Genomic DNA, 15712 nt, shown 5'->3' on the forward strand with positions numbered 1-15712 from the left:
AATGCCTGGTAGTGGCAGCTTGCTGAGCCTGGGGATTGAACCCACAACCTTGTACATTGTGATGGTCATTGTTCTAACCACTGAGCCACTACCCTATGTTAGCCATAACATAAATCCACTTAAATGTAGCGTAAATATTGTTGATTATCTGGTCTAATGGAAGTTTTGGAAGTTATATTAGACACTTCTTGAACATTGATGACCAGACTCTTAAATTGGGGGTCTGGTATTCCGTGGTCACTACATACCAAAAGTGCTCCAAATAAAGAACAGGCCATGACCCATTGACAGGACCATGGGGCACCCAAGGTTGGCTCACTAATACAATCCATGATTGGTCCAAGCTCTTAATCTACAGGACTCTTTTCAACTTAAAGGATCTGCTGCTAATGTTTTTGTGTCAGATACCAGAGGACACTGCCAGAAGTCCATGCCTTGGTTGTGGTTTTAAACAGTATTAGGCTGGTGGTTTTAATGTTATAGCTGAAAGTTAAAGAAAGGTTCCCGGTTAATGAATTACTGAAAGATCCCAGGCTCTGCAGTGTGTTCTGCAGCCTTCAGTGTTCAGAAGTAAGTGAGTCAGAGAACAGAAATCCAGCCCAGAGGCAAGAAAATAACTCTATACAACCCAAGCAGCTCATTTCACATTCAGCCCCATGTGTGTGACCTCCCAGATCACTCCCAGAATGGAGCTCCTTTCTTCAAGCACCCACTTCAAAGACCGGCTTTGGGAGTTGGTTATGTCTCGGCTTTTGGGAGTCGGTTGAGCTGCCATGGACGTACTATTCTTAGTGACATTGACATTCTTGGTGTGGACCAGTGATTCTCAAACTGTGTTGTTTGTGCACCACTGGTGGTATGCATCCCAAGAACCTGGAGGTGATACACCAGATGACCTTTGGAGTTTTGCTACATGAACTAAAATACAGTGGCAAAAAAGGAGTGTGAACAGGGCTGCACGAGATTGGAAAAATGCAGTGTTTTTTACGATTAAACAATGCAGGACCCCTAACTTCACCAGCCCAGCCCCCACCTGCATGCAATCTTGTGTCAGAAATCCTGACTGACTGAGAGCTGAATCAGCGCTTTAGAGTCAGCCGATCACTCAAAACCCAAGGAAAACACGAAAAAAAACAATAATCAACCCTTTAATTGCACATTTAAATGGCCTTTTAAAATGTAAATAAATGAGGTATTTCTGGGATTAAAAGCGTGATTTTGCCTGTAACTGGAAATATTTGAGCAAAACTGTGCCAAACTGAGGTGCACAGCTTTCAACAGGCTGGTTGATCCCCCTTACAGCAATAACCTCGACCAAGCATTTACTGTAGCACATCGTTCAGAAGGAATTTTAGCCCATTTTTGCTGCAGAACTGCTTTAGCTCTGTCATATTCAATGTGCACCTCAAATGCACAGCTCTCTTCAAGTCAAGCCATACTATCTGAAATCTGGGCTCTGACTTGGCCACTCCAAAAGTCAGATTTAGATTTTCTTAAGCCATTCTGTTGTCAACTTGCTCCTATGTTTTAGGTAATTGTCCTGTTGCATAACCCAACATTACAGAGTTTTAGCTGATATACAATCACTCCCACATTATCCTGTGGAATATGTTGAAACATTTGAAAAATTCATCTTCCCCAATTCATGATTGTGAGCTGGCCTGGCCGTGATGCAACAAAGCAAGCCCAAGTCGTGATGTTCCCTTCACCGTATTTCACAACAGAAATTATGTTTTCATGGTGAATGGCAGTGCCTTTTTAATGCCAGATGTAGCGCAGAAATAGTTCAGTCTTAGTGTCCACTGTGGAGTGTCAATGCGCTCTTTCTTAAACTTCAGGCGTGCAGCAATGTTCTTTTGGTAAGCAGTAGCTGCTTTTATAGTGTCCTTTCATAGACGTCCTGCTTGTTCTAGGTTTTACAGATTGTAGACTCACGAGCCCAAATGCTAAACTGTACCAATGATGCCTTCAAATACTTATCTGTCACTCAGGGTTGTTTCTTTATCTCATTGATGAGTCTCTGTTGTGCTCTTGCGGTAATTTTGACTGAGCATTTGACTGACATCTTAGCAGAGTAGCCATAGAGCCAAATTGTGTCCATTAGTAGATCTTGTTTAACATTTGAGGTAGTTCTCTGGGCATGGCCATCTTAAAATTAATTCACAATAAGTAAGTTTTCAATTCCTTGTTTTAAATGTCTGGGCCCTCTGAATTCTAATTCTGAATTCAAAACTATATCAAAGGGCAAACTAAGGGTTTGAGTGTGTGTGTGTGTGTGTTTGTGTGGTAAGCACTTTAGACTGATATCTGTTGTTGTTTGTCGACTACTGATGTGTAATTTAGGCCTCCCGGTCTGTGTAGTAAAACCACCCCAAATGATCCAGAATGCAGCAGCACGTCTGGTCTTCAACCAGCCAAAACCAACAAGCACATGTCACCCCGCTGCTCATTGAGCTCCATTGGCTACCAGTTACTGCTCAAAGCTCTTACAATCACCTAAAAGGTGATGACAGAACAGCTACTTCCTACCTGCACTGATCACTCCTGAAGGCTTACACTACCTCCCGGCCGCTGCGCTCCTCCAATGAACGTCGCCTCGCTTTACCAAACAAACATTCACACAAAGCAATCCAGACTGTTCTCATACAGAGTTCCCCAATGGTGGAACAAACTACCCTCCACTACCAGATCAGGAGAATCTCTCGCTATCTTTAATAAACTCCTGAAGACAGAGCTCTTCAAAGAGCACTTACTCACTTAACACCTCTAACTAACTACCTTCTACTACCAGATCAGGAGAATCTCTCACTATCTTTAATAAACTCCTGAAGACAGAGCTCTACAAAGAGCACTTACTCTCCTAACACCTCTAACCCCTAACTAACTACTTCTAACCTCATTTCCTTCTTCCCCTCCTTCACTCCTCTATCTCATTATTTCCCTTTTACCTCCTTTAGGCCCTATCTGAAGTTGTTTTTACCTTTAACTTCTATTACCTTTGTACTTCACTATTGTAAGTCACTTTGGACAAAAGCGTCTGCCAAATGTAATGTAATGTGATGCAATATTTTTAGCACTATAATGTGCAACTTAAATCCTTTAATTTCCCAAAAAATAATCAGTGTGCCTTTTAATTTTACAGGTCAGGTTGTAAAGAGCAGTAAAGCCACTTTGCTAAAGGTTCAGTTTAGTTCTCTAGCACTGAGACTGTAGCAGTGTTAGCATTAGCCGCTAACCACACTAAGCGCTAGCTCTTTTGAAGGTTAGAGGTGAGTATTCTTGGCCTGTAGCCTGCTGCTAATGTCGGCTAGCACTGCTAAAGCAGCATTAGCATTTGCCACTAACTCTTTTGCCATTCAAAGGTGAGCATTATCGAGCATTAAATTTTTTTTCCAGAATTTCCCTCTGGGATCAATAAAGTATCTATCTATCTCTTATTTGACTGTAGTCTGCATTTACTGTGTTAAAACAAACAACATGGGACAAACCGCTAGCTGATACCCCCCTGGATATAATATCCCCCACTCAGGGTTTCTCAGTGTAGCGCTTTTGGGCAGCGTTAACTAGCGCTAACCACGACTAGCCAGGTTAGCCGCGTATGCTAATGCTGCTGCACCCAGCTTTTTTGGAAATTTGAAAATCTAAGCTTATTGTACATAAACGGAATCACGTTACTCACCCAAATAAACATTTTTTAGGAGAGAAATTAATTGTAGATTAATATCCAGAGCTTGTTGACTTTAATATATATATATTTTTAAGAATTACAGTTTTGTTTACTTGACAGGGATTTTTTCCATATCCTTGAAGATAATAGTGAAAGTCAGATATTACTCAGAAGTTTTGGTGTCTTTAAGCTTCTTCTGGTCGGTGTGTCGGTTACATCTCAAGTGCCTGTGGGTGTTTGTGTCAGTTTGACAACATAACTAAAGCTGCTGAGGTCGGATGTTAACCTGAATGTTGCTATAAATAGTTGGGGCTTTGTTAAAGGTCTAAAAGTTGTGGTCTGTCTGTCCTTGACTGGAAAGATCAATGTGTTTAACAGTAAAGACCATCCAAAGTGTGATGTAGACTCATCATCAGAAAGAATAGTTGCACTCAGATAGACGTGTCAGATTTTAATGCTATCGGTAAGGAACATAAACGTTACCAGGACCAATAAAGCTCTTGAGATGGCACCAGTATTCGGACAAGCATTGTCCTGTTGTATTAGCGCAACAGACAAGATAGCAAGATAGTACCACTCTTTGCAGGACGTCTTTTACATAACTTTGAGCTGTCAAAGTGCCAAATGTGAAATTTGCTCCCCTTACCATGACACCAGGCCTTCTGAACAAGTGATGCATGACACAAAAATTGAGCCTGTGTTGACTAGAGATGGGAATCACAATCTCAGTCACAATCACAATCCATATTCTCATGTTTTGTTGCCCATGGACAATTCTCTACAATACTTCGCGGTTAAATATTCTTCACCCCTTTTTACCCTATTCATTTAATTAGCACCACTATCTGGAGTAATAAAGCAGTGGGTGAGTTTTGATTACAGAGTTTAGAGTCCCTATGTTTCTATAAAAATATATTTTTTCAACGCCATGTATCAGTACAATATGAAATAACATGATTAATATAAATTACAGTTAATATAAATTACAGTTCTGGTGGAAACAGAAGAGTTGAGGTACACGTTGAATTCTGCCGTGTTTGGGCAGCCGTGGTTTTATGTTTTTTGGATACAATCCGGGTTAGCACCCGAACATCCCTTTCAGACAGCTTCCTCCTGCGTCCACAAATAATCCTATTGGATGTGGTTTGTGCTTCTTGGTGAAATGCTGACATTACCCTGGATACCGTGGCTCTTGATACATCACAAAGACTTGCTGTCTTGGTCACAGATGCGCCAGCAAGACGTGCACCAACAATTTGTCCTCTTTTGAACCCATAATGTTGTGTGTGTTGCAATATTTTGAGCAGAACTGTGCTCTTACCCTGTTAATTGAACCTTCACACTCTGTTCTTACTGGTGCAATGTGCAATTAAAGCCAGGCGGACACTGTGCGATTTTTTTAATCGGATGCGTTCTGGAGAGCTCAAACTGCACGTTTGAATCGTTTGTCGTGTATGAACAACGCCTGCGATTCATCTGCACACACTGTACGGTCCGACTGACCTGCTGCGACGGGGGAGCTTACACTGCACGTCTAAACGCAGCCCGTAGGCGGAGCTTTCTTTGCGTACAAACTCTCGCTTCAACATGTCGCCTTGCAAAAGAAAGCGCTTAGCTTTACTTATTTCTGCCCTGTTGTGCGCTGAAAGTCCACGGAAGAGACGTACATGGACTCGCAGGTGGCTGAGGCGACGTGGACTCTACGGGTTGTCCGTTTTACAGAAGGAGAGCGCATAGAAAAATGACTGCGCGTCAGGCTGCGAAAGAAACACCAGCAGCTTAAATAAAATAAAATAATTAGATTTTTTATTCTGTTTATTGTTTATGTAAAAACTGGTTTTGAAACACTGAATATTAAACAAGCAATCGGTTATTCACACTGGATAGTGACCCTCATTTACAGTGCCGCTGAGCATTAACAGTTTAAAAGGGATTTAAAAATTATATAAAAAATAGAAATAAAAACTGACATTTATTATAGACGAATAAAATATATACGTAAAAAAGGAAAAATAGGACCTTAAAAAAAGATAATAGAAATTGACATAAAAGGTAAAAAATGTATATCTTATGAAGATATATATTTAATGATTTGATTAATAAAAGAAGAAAAATAATTAAAATGAATAAATAAAAAATATAAAATATAAACTCATAAAAAATTCGTTTAAAATAACCCAGGCTTTCTGCAGAATAATCAAAGTTTCAGTTAGTTTCAGTTTCAAATCATGAAAACAGCTCACCAAAACCTCAAACTATTCTTTATATTTGACAATATTTACTTACAGGTCCTTTGCTTGTACTTACAGGCCCTTACTTATTTGTATTCAACTGAACTGAGTTCCTGTAGCCTCGTGCTGAATTCAGCTCCGCGCTGCGAAAGAGAGCGAGAGAGAGGCGCAGCGCATTTTGTCTGATTTATCTTGATTAATTATCAGTACATTTATTAGCTTTAGTAAGTTTAATAGCACTAATTTTACTACACTTCTCCGACCTTATCTATTAAAACGTTTATTTTAGAAGACAGAGGTTATTATGCGGGCAATGCCGCGGGCATTGTAATTTTAATAAATTTGCCCTGGCGAAAAGAAACGAATAATAAAATATAGCTTTATATTTCTGTGCATGTTTTAAGTTTTATATAATTGACGGGCAGCATCAGAGGCTGACAATGTGCTTTATTTTTCAGATTTAATAGCAAAGTGAAATAAGATAAATTTATGTTTGTCAAAGATATTTTCTCTTTTAATTTTTCTTTTCAAAAACTCCAGCTATTGACTGAGAATAAGCATCTGTTGAAATTCTTAAACAGCAGAATGCCTGTGTCTGCTATATTAAGCTATAAGTCTGTGTACCGAACATAAATATAAATCCTTATAACTGACAGAAATAAATATGACTAATAATAATTTATAGTAACTGTGCAGATTTTTGGGAAAACAGGTCGTGACGTTAAGAAATCGGCCCGCAAAACAGCTCACACTGTGAGACAAGCGACCAAAATTTCTGGCATGTCAGAAATCCCTGGTCGCGTCCGACTGCTCATTCGCAGCTCATATGGGCAATTAATCGGACATCGCTTCCCCTCTCACACTGCACGACAAACGACGCACGATCAAGCTAAAATTCGGCCCGATCATGAAATTCAGTCGCATCCGACCAGATCGGGCTTAAAATCGGGCTAAAATCGCACAGTGTCCGCCTGGCTTAATGAAGATTGGCCACCAGGCTGCTCCAATTTAGCCATGAAACCTCCCACACTGAAATGACAGGTGTTTCAGTTTCATTGTCCAACCCCTGTATATATATTTATTGTTCCTAGGGCTGGATATCATTTTTTTAATTTTCAATACCAATACAATACTTTGAATTTAATACTGATACCAAAACGATACTTTCCTCGAAATGTTCTAAATTGTAACCAAAAAATTACAAAAGCGATTTCATTCTCACACAACATACTTATTTAACAGCTAACATGAGTAATATAAGTTATCATAATATCGTAATATCAAACACGAGTAAGTGAGAGAAAAACAAGTGTGAAATTGAGGTAGAGAGAGTGCGAGTGAGCGAGAGACAGCGCAAGAGCGAGCAAATAAGAGACAGAGCGAACGCCTGAGAAATTTTAGCACAGTGTGTCGACAATTTGAGTGTTTTATGCAAAGTATCGAAAATAAGCACCCATTTTTTTCATAACTTTTGGTTCTCAGTAGGTCTGAGATATTTTGGTCTGTGCCTTATTGGTACCGAATTCCAATACCCAGCCCTAATTGTCCCACATATAGTGCTGAATTTTGTGCCTTTACACTTACATTTCAAATGACCTTTACCAAGACATAAGAGAAACTCTTTGCTCCAGATGACCTGCTGCCATTCTCAGTCACTCCATGGCAGTCTGGCACGAATACCCGCCAAGTTTCATTCCTGTCGGTTGATTCCTTCTGGGTGCAGCTGAGTGTATTAGTGTCGTTCTCGAATAAAATAAGCGTCCACTCGTAATGAGGGCTCTTGCGTATTTTGAGCAGTGTCTGACCTGCCCTCTGTGCCACAGACGCCTGTCTCGCAACCTTCTAGATTTCTCAACCCAACCAAACTGTTAAACCCAAGGACAGGGTCAGTGGGTTGACAGGTTTCAAGTCTTATTCCCTCAGATTTGTGGGTGGAGGACAAAATTCAGTCGTAAGAAATTAGGACTCTGATTGTCCTAATTTTAGGTGGTACTTGATGAATTGAGGAAAATCAGTCTGGGTTTTTGTTTTTTGTTTTATTTATTTTGGCATAATCAAGGCTGATTAAAAAGATTGCCGTCATGAGGATGTAAACACAGTGGTAGGAAGAGAATGAGTTCACAGGAATCTCAATTTTTTTTTTTTAAATGTCTTGATTGTTAGGAAAGTGAGAAATGGAGAGAAAGTGAGGGAGAGTGTTGCCCCAGTTTCCCTCAGGAATGGTTGTAAGCCTGTGGTCATGTGATGTAAAAGAAAGCTCAGTGCTATAGAGGGATAGTGGACAGCCTGGAACTGGTGTGCCTTGTGTGTGAGACAGCAAGACAGCAAGTGGGGGGGTAATAAGGCCTCACAATGCCTGCTCCTGTATGCAGTCTGCGTTTCTGCTCAGGAACGATTGAATGCTCGAGTATTACATCAGCGGACGTGCACTGAGACTCATTTTCATATCCGTGAATCTCTTAAAGTTAATGAATGTTTATTCAGAGACCCACATGAAAGGAAAAAAAAAACATAAAAAGACTTAAATGGCTGATTATGTTTATCTGCTGATTATACAGTAATTAAGGCTGCACGATATGGACAAAAAAAATATGTGATATGTAATAACATTGTTGTATACCCTGATATTGATGTGACATGTGATAAATTAAGTTTACGACTTAGCTTAAGCCACTTAAGCCCAGGTTTTTCAGTAAGTACTTGGCTTGTCTGCTCTTATTTTTCTCAGAAGGCTAAGAATTAGTTTGGAATGGAGGTTTACTGTGGACCTCTACCTCACTCTATCTTCCTCTAACTCATTCTGCCTCGCTCTGCCTCCAGTTTCTTTATAGCACATGAGCTCTTCAGCTGCAGCCTAAAGAGCTCCCTCTGTTACTGCGCTTGGGTAATGCAATGTAAGTTTGGCAAGTTGACGTGAATTAAACTGGCAGCGTCTGTCTAGAATTGTAAATATGAACAGACAAGTGACAAGTAGCAAACATCCCATCCACATTCAATGCAGGAGACCCCACACTCATACCCCACAGATCAGTGCATCACTCTTTAGCTTCTATGGCCCCGGCAATGTCTACTAGTTTCTGTCCCATTGTATAATATACTGGATAACCTCACAAATACAAACAAAACGTGGTTGTTAGCCTGCATAGTCACGAATAGTAATAGTATAGTATATATTTCAGTATTAATATTCTAACACTTAAAAACGGATGATTCAACATTAGAAAGAGCTGGTATGTCTTCTCTTCTTCAGCGTACATCATATTTCCATTTCAGAAACCAGTTGTGCATGAAGAAGCTGCAGGGTCAGTCCCACTGAGCTGGTGAAGTAACTCACTCGGTGAAACAACAGCTTTTTATTACAGAACCCATGCCTTATTGACCATTTGACCAGGACCCAAGACCTGCTGACCAGACTAATTTAGTAATACTCTTGTCTGCTTGAAGCAATCAGTCTTATCAAACCTTATGGAAAAGCCGCAAGTGATCGTATATTGGTAGATGCCATTATTCTCCATTCTATCTTCTGGTTCACAATAGGGTTGGGACCAAATATTGATATTGCAATATATTGTGTCTATTGTTTGCATTTGGGAAACATTATCAATATGTGGCGTCAAATATTGATATTTTTTTCCATTGTTATTGCGGGGAATGTGGCTGTCCTCATAATATCATATCATGAGTTGCCCTGTGATTTTACCCCTAGTCCACAAAGGTGTCTGAGATTACTACAGTTTTACGTGGTCTTGGAACTAAGACTGATCACCTGTAGAGTTAGACTTAAAAAAAGTAGCTTAACTTGACAAAGGCATCCATATTTATGGCCAATTTATACTTCTGCGCCAAACCTGCACTGTAGCTTAAGCGTCGCCGTGTACCCTACGCCATAGCTTGATGCGCACCTCCCTGTAAATTTAACTGCGCAACACGGACAGCCACAGCTGTGATAGGTCCGCCAGGCATCGCGTTCCCGCCCACGCATTCCTGCCTTCGCGGTTTAAACTGCAGAGCGATGCAGAGCGCATGATATGCGCACGCAGAAGTATAAACACGCTCCACTGTGTAGCACACTCTTGCTAGAGACGCATAGATTAGACGGTGTAGGTTTGACGCTGAAGTATAAATGGGTCACACAGATTAAACGTATCCTCTCCCTTCAATTTATTTGTGCGGGTAACACACACAGTGAGAGGTGGGTGCCTATTGCAACAGCGTTTAGTTAGCAGTAAAGGCCTTGTATAGGGGCCCAACAGTGGCAGATTTCCGGTTGAAATTATTGAACCTCAATTTCTCCAGAATTTTCTAACCTTCAGCTGTTTCCTAAATCATTTAACGTAACCATTTAAATAGCTCAACAAAGCTAATATATATAGTGTTTGTTTCAAATCTTGGTTTTAGTATATTGATGATTAAGTTTCCCTCCTCTAACAGACCTACTTCAACTTTTTCTGCTAGGGCTTATTAACGGGCAGTTCCAGTCAGGTGGTGAAAAAGCTGGTCAGATAGTAGATAGTTAGATCTACACAATCTACAGAGCATTGTATAGAAAAAAAAGTTCAGTGGGAAGTTCAGGAAGTTATGGATGAACTTGACTGTAGAATGTAGAAGTTGATAATTGACTGGTAACCCAGTTGTCAGTAAATCAGCCCAATCTTGAGCAATTCTCCATACTGAATTGATTTGTTTACCCAATAGACTGTCCTACCTCTGCTCTCTTTACTCTTTGGTCTAATTTCAGAGTGTCCCACACCCCGTCCTCCCTAAAGATTGATTTAGACCTCTGCCAGTGATGTCACAACAGGAGTCAAGGACACAGCCGTGCTCCAAAGCGGAATGCTTACAGCCATTTTGTTCCACCAGTCTGAGCTGCCACCTTCCAGCTGCGTGCAGCCTGGACAAACACAGATCGGCCCATGCACTTGTTAAAATTTCCCTTGTTGAATAGTTGTTTGTGGAAAAGACAGCAGCATTTTCCTCTACAGAGGCTTGAGATACTGGAGCTGGATGAAAGAGCAGGGATAAAGAATTGCTTTTCAAAGTCCAGATGAAAGAATCAGAGATAGAAGACATCTGCTTTTGAGCCTCTTCACGACTCTTTGATTCACATTTTAGGGAAAAAGTGCTTATCTAGATCTGCCCCAAGTCAGTAGGGTGACAGGACCAGCCGTGATTAAACTTTACTTCTGGACTTTATCACTGTTTGAAGAATGCTAAAGGGTTTACAGAAATGGTACAGTTGTTTACTCAACCGAAATTCAAAGCTTGTTTACCATGCCATGGTCAGATTCCTCACAGTTACCCCATGTGACACCAATGACATGGGCGTAACTAATGTTATTCAGCAAGTCACAAGCTGGGCCGACTTCAGATCTGAGGGATAGCAACAGGTGTTAAGTTGGAGATTGTATTGCAAACGTTTCATACAGAAAGTGTCGGAACATTACCATGTAGAGTAAATTATTATTTGACTGAAATTGGCAATATTTAGAAAGCTACACATACTAAAGTGTGTATCGCAACATGTAAAGACATCGCATCATGGAGTCGTAGAGGTTCTTAATGGTGTCCTGTGATAATCCATCCAATGCAGCTTGAAAATTCTTGCAGATTTTGGGGCTCCAATTGGTCCAACGGGCTAAGCGCTGCCACTATGATCATCAGGTGATCGCTGGTTTGAATCCTGTTCATGTAGCTTGCCATCGGCTGCTGGAGCCCTGAGAGAGCACAATTGGCCTTGCTCTCTCTGGGTGGATAGATGGCGCTCTCTCCCCACATTACTCCAAAGGGTGATGTCGATCAGCATGAGGCGTCTGTGAGCTGATGTGTTATGATGTGTTAGTCTTCACCCTCCTGGGGATAAGGGGAGTCCTAATGAGTGGGTTGGGTAATTGGTCAAGTACATTGGGGAGAAAATGGAAGAGAAATCAAAGAGTTGAGGTGCACATTGAATTCTGCCGTGATTTAGGCAGCCGCGGTTTTATGTTTTTTGGATACAATCCGGGTTAGCACCCGAACATCCCTTTCAGACAGCTTCCTCTTGCGTCCACAGTTAATCCTGTTGGATGTGGTTCAGGGTAATGCTGACATTACCCTGGATACCGTGGCTCTTGATACGTCTCAAAGACTTGCTGCCTTGGTCACAGATGCGTCAGCAAGACATGCACCAACAATTTATCCCCTTTTGAACTCTGGTATGTCACCCATAATGTTGTGTGCATTGCAATATTTTGAGCAAAACTGTGCTCTTTCTGTGCTCAGATGACAGCAGTATGCGAACAAGCATTGTCTTATTGGAAGAGCACACAAAGTTTTCAGTCTAATTATAGCCTGTGGGTGTTTAATCACAGGCTTTGATTGTGTAGCTTGTTGATAAAACCATAATGACTACTTGCTTGTTATGCATTATACGTATCTAAGCACCCTTAAGCATCGCTGTTCCAGCACTGAGTCTGTATGTGGTAACTTGTTGGCTGTGAGTATAGCCATGTCACTCTGCTCTTTTTTGCCTTGGGTCATGCGGTATCCTGAACAAAGCTGGTGTGAATCTTGAGAGACACCCCCCGCTCCTTCGTCACTCTCTCTTTCTGGTCACTCTTTCGCTGCCCCTCTCTCACTCTTACTCTCTCTCACTTTTTCTCTCTCTTTCTCTTAGTATTTTCCTGCCTTTCACTGCGTTCCTTTCTCAGGCATGCTGTGCCTGAGCTATTAACCAGTGCTTTTAATCAGGGGAAGATTTGGCAGAAAGATTTCCCCACGTCTCAGTAGATAGGGTGGGTGGGCCAGGTTGTTTTGGGGTATCTGGTGCTACAGATTATTCTGCATAGCCAGCTTGAGAACAGCTTGGGAACTCAGGGAAACTGAGGTTTTAAGGAGGCAGTACGTCTGAGATGTCAGCTCAGATCAGGAAAGGCATTCATTTATAATAACAGTGTTGAAACCTTTTTACATATTACATAAACAAAGGTCTTTAACCGGCCAATTGCACATTGCGCAGCTTGATTTAGGGTGTGTCGATGTGTCTTTGGTATCGTGAGGACGCAAAAAAAATATACCTTGCGCTGCTCGGAATGTGCAAAATGCATTCATTAACTGGGTGTGTTTTGGGTGTAACTGGAAATAAAGCAATGAGCAAATCTCTTGCCATTCCCTTAAAAAGCCCGGTGCACTCTGATTTTGGCGGATTGCTATTTTAATGGTGCAGCGCTTCTCAGTAGAGGACACTGCCCTGCACATTCACGCTGTGAAGATGCTCCAGCAGATCATTTACAAAAACAGCAATGTTATTTTATTTAGTTTTCTGTTCATTGTTGATGTTAAAGTTGGTTTCTCCTTGAGTGTGCATGTGTTAAGCATGCAGTGTGCCTGTGTTGCAAATGCGATAGCAAGGAATGTCTGATGGTTGACTGTATCAGGGTTTAAATCATTCAGTGGTGCACCTGTGTTTTCCGTTGCCAAGATAGCAATACACCAATAATGTATGTGAACACACCTCACTTTCATACCACCGTGCCCATGGGCATTTTTGCTATTTAAACAGTACAGGCGTTGGACCGCGTGAAGGGTGTAAGACAGCAAAGAGCATTGCGACTGCTGTACAGGATGTAAGATAGGGCCCATTGTTAGTATGAGCTTTTGTTAGCCTGTAAGCTCCAGGTAAGAAATCAAAAAACTCCCTCATTCCAGGATATCTTAGATACAGTCTGATAAATGTACATAAAGCAGATCCTGCAGTTACAAGATGTTTGACGTCTTGCAGTTTGTGTACTTTGAAGTAAACCCAGTGGGGTTTGAGGAAGAAACCATGAATGAATGTTGTTTTTCCAAACAGCTGAATAAGCAAGCCTACACTGCTCGTATTAATATAGCGTAGCGTTAGCGGACGTGAGCGCCTTTTCCTTAAAGCGGGGACCCCTCGCTGCTCTGGAATGCTGTTGCTATAGGTTACTCCAGTCTCCATGGGTTACTGTGGGCCGACAGAATGGGAGTCTCTCAATTGTTCTCAGCCAGCTTAACGTGGAGTGAATATGTGTGTGTGTGAGTGTGTGTGTGTAGTCTTTGAGCTTTGAGGCGGCATATGTACATCCCTGTTAAAGGAGGGGCCTAGAAGAAGGGCTATATTGTCTTCTTTCTGCAGCCTGTTTCACTCTAAACCCTGCAAAACAGAGAGTCGTTTAATGGTGTGAGAAGTTCTACGAAGAACTTTGGCAACTCATACAAAGAATTTAAATGTTTACATGTTTATTGTGTCTGTAATAAATGATTTCTCATTATGAGCAATGGGTGTGCATGGTTGTTTAACAAATTGTTTACATTTCTACCATTTAATAGACACTTTTATTTAGAGTTAATTACAAAAAGTGCCTAGTCATTCACTCAGAACGTTCAAGGCTTATATCAGTAAACCCAACATTCTAGATTTTTTTTGGGCTTAAATACCTCTGGAAATGCCACACTTCTAGTGATACAATTCATAGAGTACAAACATAGAGATTAGGCATATGTAAAAAGACTAGAACTAGACAAAAACTTCTCAAATGTTACAAAAGCATCAGAAAATAGACACACACGTAGAGGGAAAGTGTCTCCAATGGGTAAAAACCAAGGATATTACATTAAGTTCTCATGTTCCAGTGTCAAATTATTCCACGCTGTTCTGTTATCTCCTGAAAACTCTTATTGCTGCAGGCTGAAAAATAGGTCTGTTTATGGTGAAGATATATTCGTAATCGTGTTTTCTATTTGGTGCAGGCATTGCTTCATGTGAAAAAAGACTTCATGTGAAAAAAGACTTTGTTGTTTCCTCAAAACAGCATTGGAACTGAGTTTATATGTTTAAATAATTTTATTCCTAAAGATATCCCTAAATATTTCACATTATTTTAGCTTTTAAAAATGTAAACGTGACTTAAAAATGGCAATCACGTATTTCCTTTAAAAAGTGCCAGTTTTAAGATTCAGTCGTTGTGCTAGATTGGTGTTGTGCCAAATATAGCACTCCTGCCAGGTAAGTCAGGAGCATGTGCTATGTCGCTTGAATTGAAAGCTGAGAAAATCTGCTGACATTAGTTTGTTTATTTTGACCAAATAAACTTGTATATGTCTCATTTCACTAATCTATAAACCTAGAGGGGGTGCTTTTCCTGGCGGGGGTGCTGAATTTGGCACAACACCGGCTTTCCACACGCTATAGTTGTATTAATCTTAAGGAGTGACGTGAGCACTATAGATAACGGAGTGCGCAGGTGGTCCGTTCCAGTCTGATCCTTATCTTTTCAGTTTATACATTTTGTCCACTTTTTGGATATTTTGTGATCTTTGGGCCACTTTTGTATTGTCCCACTGTACATCGAATCACTGCAGCCAAATAACAAATATAGTATAAATGTTCCTAAATGACTATAGTAATGACATCTATACGTTTTTGTGTGTGTGTGTTTGTAGGAGATCACTCTGACAGAAGGCAGTAAAGTGTTTGGCACATGGAAGAACCCGCCTCCTCCCGTCTTCATGGAGTTTTTCTTCTATAATGTCACAAACCCAGAGGAGTTCATGGAAGGAAAAAAACCCAGGGTCAACACCATGGGCCCCTACACCTACAGGTACGTCTCCTCACCTACCACACACTGCTGAAGCAGCAACTTTATCTAGTTTGTCCGCTTACTAGCCACTTTAAGAGACACATCTACATACTAGTTTGTACCAACATTCGCTGGCTACTTTATTAGAAAGAACTAATACAATATTGTGCTTCAACACACTGGCCACTTTATTAGAAACACCTACTGTCTTGTGTTTTAAACTCACTCCCACTTAA

At 40.8% G+C, this 15712-nt stretch overlaps 1 protein-coding gene across 2 annotated transcripts in view; it reads left to right on the forward strand.

The window, feature by feature from the left end:
• Positions 1-15712, forward strand: part of scarb2b (scavenger receptor class B, member 2b) — an 80775-nt gene that overhangs the window by 10538 nt on the left and 54525 nt on the right. For both annotated transcript variants that reach the window (XM_049466161.1, XM_022676324.2), the window contains exon 2: positions 15340-15497. In XM_049466161.1, coding sequence (XP_049322118.1) covers positions 15340-15497 — 158 coding nt within the window. The remainder of the gene's footprint in view (positions 1-15339; positions 15498-15712) is intronic.

This window comes from Astyanax mexicanus, chromosome 17 (assembly GCF_023375975.1).
Source record: "Astyanax mexicanus isolate ESR-SI-001 chromosome 17, AstMex3_surface, whole genome shotgun sequence".
NCBI lineage: Eukaryota > Metazoa > Chordata > Actinopteri > Characiformes > Acestrorhamphidae > Astyanax > Astyanax mexicanus.